The following is a 6,018-nucleotide window of genomic DNA, read 5'->3' on the forward strand; positions in this document are numbered from 1 at the left end:
CGAGTAGTGATTGCTGGCAAGGCGTGTTGCTTTGCCTTTGCGGACTCTACCCTACTATTGTTTTTGTTTTGAGCTACCTTATGTTACAGACTTTAGAAAAAATGGAGAGATGATTGTTTACAATTGGGTGTGATTGGTGTCCTACAATTAATCTTTACAATTTATACACGTTTAAATATGTTTTTGTTTTTATTTTATTCCAGTAATAAAGAACTGCCTGGTGGAACCATGAAATTGAAGATAAAGGAAATTAATAGCACAAAGCTCAATGTTTTCCTTTCTAATCTATTGAAAGAATATATGGATGGTGCCAAGAATTCTACGAAACCCAACTCCGCCAGGCACCATGACGATCTGGAAGTGGTGTATATCCTGCTGGTGTTGTGCTTCTTCGGCTTCTTCACTTTTGGGATCATGATGCTCAACCTCCGTTCAAAGAAGCGGGAGCATTCCAGCGATCCCTTCCACACATACGTCGAAAGGGGCTGGGAGAAGGAGGATAAGCTGGTTTTTGAAGCTAGAACTCTGTCAACAAATAACACCTGCCTGCTGATTCACAACGAGTCTGCTGTGGAGCAGCCGAGCAATGAGATCCCTGTGATAAAGTCCACCTAAGACTTTGAATGCTCAAAACATCATCCAGGTCCACATAGTTGCTAGGGTGCTTAGGGCCAGCACATCAAATGACCAGGTTCAGTTTAACAAGCCCGAAATGCAATCACCGCTGACTGTAGACTTTGATCCCAAGTTACCACAACAATCACAATGTCATGGATGTCAATTAGCAGTAGCCAGGGAATACAACTTGGCTTGCCATTTGGGATCCCCGGCATTGCCTTTGCTACCCCTAGTTGAAGAGGGCCTTAAGGCTGCAACACAAACATAAAGTTAACAGGGTGCAGAGAGGCACATGTACCTTTACGTTCTGTAATTTGCACAACTTGTTCTTCTCCCAGCTCCTTGGCTGCAAACAGGGGACCGTTGAGGAACCTTGGTACAAAGCTTAACACTGAGATCTCATCTTGAAACACAGTTTATGTGATATAACTTTCACGACCCTTTGCATCTTTGTCAATTGATATCTGTACCCCATACCCACATGTACCCAAAGTGACGTCAATGAGCCTGAAGAGACTTGCTTATCATCAAAACAAAAATCAGTTTCTGGAATAGATGTGTTTTTAAAGTGAACATGTCCATAGGATGCAACTTCGAGAGTGGGTGCATGAAATGCCAGAACATTTTGACATTACTCACAAATTGTTTTGAAGAAGTAGAGTCAAACTTTACAAGTTTTGCAAGTCATTTCTCAAGTCTTTACCTAGTATCATAAATTTTGCTAAAATAAAAAATAAAGGGGCTGATTTACAAGCCCCTTGCACCACTTTTGCGTAATTTTTAACATGGGAAAAATGACGCAAAAGTGGTGCAAGGGGCCTGTAAATCTGCTCCAAAGTGTTCATATTCAATATAGAGGCAAGAAGACAAGTGCTGTGTGGAGTAACAAGTTGGGACCATATTACCAAACTGCCCCAGGGGCACCACAGGCATTTGCCCCCACTTTGTGCGCCCCGTGGCACTTTGATAATACAGAAGGGACCGCATACGCTTGAGCACCCTCTTCTGTATTATGGATAGCACTGGCCCACATAAAGTACCAGCACTATCTTCAGAGGGCGTTCCCTCATTTGCATGGGGGCGTGGCCCAATGCAAATGAGGAAGTTCCTTTGCCTCTGTGCCTGCACTGTTATATATATGCAGGCATAGAGGCAAAGATGCTCTCAGGAGCCGCACTGGCAGTGCACCTTGATCGCAACCCCCCTGGAGGGAGTAAGGGGTGGTTCCATGGACCCACCAGACATCCCCTTACAGGTAGGTGTAGTCACTCTTTGCACCTGCCTGCAACGGGATCTCTAATCCCCTTTGTTCAGGTAGGTTGCCTCCTGCACTGTGAAACGCACGGTCCTATCATGTAAAGGGTGTACTTTCCCTGTCTGCGTCCGGCGCACTTAGCCCAGTGCACCTTAAAACAGGTGCACCGGACACAAACAGGGAAAGTGTACAATATTACATAGAATGCACTGCTGCCGGGCAGCAATGAACTTGCTCTGCCCTGGGGGCAGAGCATTCATGTGAAAAACGGAGCAGCTGTTTTGAAGCTGCTCTGTGTTTTCACAGTGCAAGTGGCAACCCTTCTGTACTTTTTAAGGGTATTAGAGATCCCTTTGCAAGGACTCTGATTAGAGCTAATGGCCTCTAAACAAACCCTGTCCTCTATGCTCATACAGGTTTCCAATCCTCACCTCTATGCCCACGATAGAGCTCTGGAGAGTCGCGACATATCTATATATGGGCAATTCAAATTGACATAAAAATCTCACTTCACTTCCTATGTTAAGCATTGTAATTTTTTAGTTGTTTTCTTTCTCATGATTGTAATGCTGCCATGCTCTTTTGAATTTCTTGCTCTTCCAGTTGGATCTTAGCACTTTGATGCTTTTGGGTGACATGGGCTATACAAATAAAACACAATAATTTAGAATACGTTTGCTGTGTAAGAACCATCTGTATTGTCATTTGCCATCCTAACAGCTTAAATATTGTTGCCATAATCATCTTCAACCAAGTAATTAGCCAACATTGTATTTAATCTATTATTAAATATGAAATGCATGAATGCCTTTTAGATGCAGCAAACCGACAAAAAAGCGAAAAATAAATACATTTAAAAAAAAGCTTTTCGGGAAGTAAAACCATTCAAGCGTGGCACAATGAATAACATTAACCGTGGTGGGAGGAGTGTGGTATATCCTCTCTCTCGGTTGATTTTCTATTTTTCTCCTACTCGGATTACTTTTGTTTTACATTATTTTTTCCTTTCCAAACCTCGAGCGAGTCCCTACCGCATTTATCCTTGCTCCCTTGGTTTTATAACATTTTGCAGTATGGATTTTACTTCACACCTTCATACTGTGATGTCCGTGCCCACTGAATCTGGTCTTAAGCGTGTATTGTTGTGTTTACCTCCTGATGTTTGTACTACACAGTTCCCGAAAAGCCAGTTGCTGAAGTAAACATTCCAGCCAGTTGCTTAAGTAAACATTCCAAATCGGGCTGTCATATAGGTTTTCAGATCTACTTTGGCCGGTCCTAGGCCGACTGGCCGGTGCTCCTCTCTTGGTTCTGTCTAAGAGTTTCCCCAGGGTTGTCTCCATGTAGTCTGTTATAGAATAGCTTTAGGTTTCCATTCCACCCTCTGCATCTTTTTCAGTTGTAAGCCATGTGAGCCTTTTTTTTAAGTTCAATAGAAGTTTATTAAACATAATATATAAGGTATCAATACATAATACAGCAAAAAAAATATGCGGAAAACGGGAAGGGAAGGGGAAACATAGGGAAATAGATCAGAATAAACTTCATAATTGATGAAACAACAACAAACTAATCATGGGCATTAATGATTAAAAAGAAAGGGCAAAATGATTAAACAACAAAGCAAATGCAAATGAGGATATGCAGGTAATAATGTTGAAATAGAAAGGAAATGACAAGGGCATCAAGGGGGTTTGGAGACTTCCTGCTGAGCAGGTCGTGGACAAAATGAACGAGTTCTACAATTATCTAAATACATTGTAACAGGAAGCCAGAGATCTGCACGCTTGGCTGCCAGCTGGGCAGGAAAAACAAAAGCATTATCAAGCCTGTGATTATGACATACATTATACCACCATGCTTTCAAAGACATGGTAGAAGAGGTCTTCCAATTAATAGTAATCTGTTGAAATGCAACAACCAATAGCAAATCGACAATACGAATATGGAGATCAGTCCCATCCCAGCAACGGGAAAGACTTCCCAAAAAGAAGTGGGTGGGAGACAAGGGAATACAGGTATGAAAAATGACATTAATTTGAGCCCAGAACTGTAACCAAAATCATGTACATGTTTGCAGAGAAATAACATATGAAACAGGGTAGCATTAGGTAAGGAGTAAGACTAACAAACATCTGGAGTGGTGGGGAATTGCTTGTTAAGGGCAGAAGGAGTGTAGAGCAGCCGATTGTAGATGAAAAACAAGGACTGCGTCAAGGACGCCACTCTGGAAGTTTTACGGACCTTCCTCCAAATCTTGTCCCAAAAGAAAACTGGCCATGACGTGGAAAGGTCATGTTCCCATTGCTCCTCCTCCTTAGACTTAGGTCTGGTAAGTGTATGTGCATGAAGGTGCCTGTAAAGAGTAGAGGCTTTAGGAGTAGCTCGCAGTGTAGAATGAAGTTGGTGAGTAAAGTTAGGAGAAATATGGGAAGGAGATGCCCGTATGAATCTTGTGTAGACCTCCATAACCGCTGCTTTGAGTAGGAGGTATTTGGGAGCAAAGGATAAGGGCAAATCGAAGGTGGAGCATAAGGTGTGGAAAGGCAAAAAGGTGGAGTGTGAGAAGAGTTGCGAAATCCAGAGTAGTCCCTTGGACCTCCAAGATCTCCAATAAAAGAGTTTACGACAGATTAAAAGGTACTTGTTATGCCAAATAGTGGATGAAAGAAAATCAGCAACATTCGTAGGGGGGGGGCTTAGAGGATAAGAGGAGTTTGACAGTAAATTTGTGAATGGGAGTGGGAATTAAGGAGGGCTTGCATGAAAAAGAGATATATTCAGCGAAGGAGAAAGGGGAAAGGAAGAGGCGCTCAACCTTAGTCCACAGAGGGCATGGGGAAGCAAGGCCTTCTGGTAGGCTGGGAAGTCCGGAAAATTAACTCCACCTTCAGAAGCGGGGCGAATGTGCCTGGTAAGGGACATTCTGGGTTTTTTGTTATGCCATAAGAAGGAGGATAAGACCGATTTGATTTTCTTAAAGAATTTAGCTGGGATAGGGACAGGGATATTAGAGATTGTGTATAAAATAATGGGGGAGAACATCATCTTAATGGTGTCCAAACGACCCCACCCAGACAGGTAGAGAGGGGCCACCTGGATGTAAGATCAGATATTTTCTGAGTGCATTTAGTCAGGCATAGTGAGATGGTGTCGGGGATGGAACGGGTGATGTGTAATCCTAAATATTTAATGTGGGAGGGACACCAGGTAAAATTGGAGGCATTGAAATCAGGCTTAAAGGTGAACTTTGTCAGGGGTAAAATCTCACACTTATCATTGTTGAGCTTATAGCCGGAAATTGAGGAATAGGTCCACACTTCCTCTAAGAAAGCAGGGATGGAGACAGTGGGATTCAAGATTAAGAGTAAAATATCATCAGCGTAGGCAGAAAGTTTAATGGAAGATTGCGTGGTCTGAAAGTGTCAGGATCCCAACAGCAAAAGAATCAGAGTCCAAACCTGTATGCTACGAAACGAGTCTTTACTGGCTGGAAAGAAGGAAGAGTGACCTGTCCTGGTCCCGTTTGTGGCACTTGCGGAATCTCAAGATGGCCGCTAAGCAGCTGGAGTTGGCGGTCTAGTTGATCAGCCGGCTCCGGTGAGGATTCTAGGTGACGCTCGCGCTACTGTGGAAGTGCGCACTTCACCGAGATCTTCAGCTGAGGTAGTCGTTTATACTAGTGCTCGTGCGCTTGTTTCAAGTATCGTTATTTAGAGACTTTTTGACGTGTCCAGAGTACCAGAGGAGAAGAGAATTCAGCTACGAGTGAAGCGACGTATTTTTGGAGTCCGTTCTCGAGTCCGTTTTAAACCTGTCAGCATTGCCGAGTAGAAGAGAGCAGTGGCGTCGGACAAGAACTACACTGAGAGCAGTCTAGAAGAACAACAAAGCTAAGTGCACTATAGCTAAAGTTTTCAGACTGGAAATTATTAACTTGATAAAGCGCTGTATTACTAATGACTTTAAGTTTAAGGTGTTGAGCAGAAGTCTACGATAATTCTCAGTAAACAAGAAGCAAGAAAGACTGTAAGACTAAATCAACACAGGAGAAAGTAATTCTTGGATATAATCTTGACTTACCTGGGCATTCTAGTGAGCCTTATCATCTGGAAGACAGTAGTGAAGTCCTGTAAGACGAAATA

At 42.9% G+C, this 6,018-nt stretch overlaps 1 protein-coding gene across 1 annotated transcript; it reads left to right on the forward strand.

The window, feature by feature from the left end:
• The first annotated feature begins 228 nt into the window (after window positions 1-228).
• LOC144773721 (potassium voltage-gated channel subfamily E member 1-like) lies at window positions 229-615 on the forward strand. The gene has a single exon (XM_078658863.1). The coding sequence runs from the start codon at window positions 229-231 to the stop codon at window positions 613-615; it is 387 nt and encodes a 128-aa protein (XP_078514989.1).
• Window positions 616-6,018: the final 5,403 nt, after the last annotated feature.

Source organism: Lissotriton helveticus, chromosome 8 (genome assembly GCF_964261635.1).
Source record: "Lissotriton helveticus chromosome 8, aLisHel1.1, whole genome shotgun sequence".
Classification (NCBI taxonomy): domain Eukaryota; kingdom Metazoa; phylum Chordata; class Amphibia; order Caudata; family Salamandridae; genus Lissotriton; species Lissotriton helveticus.

Bases quoted from the DNA above. Each gene is read 5' to 3' on its own strand.
- LOC144773721 (XM_078658863.1), top strand. From the start codon at position 229: ATGAAATTGAAGATAAAGGAAATTAATAGCACAAAGCTCAATGTTTTC.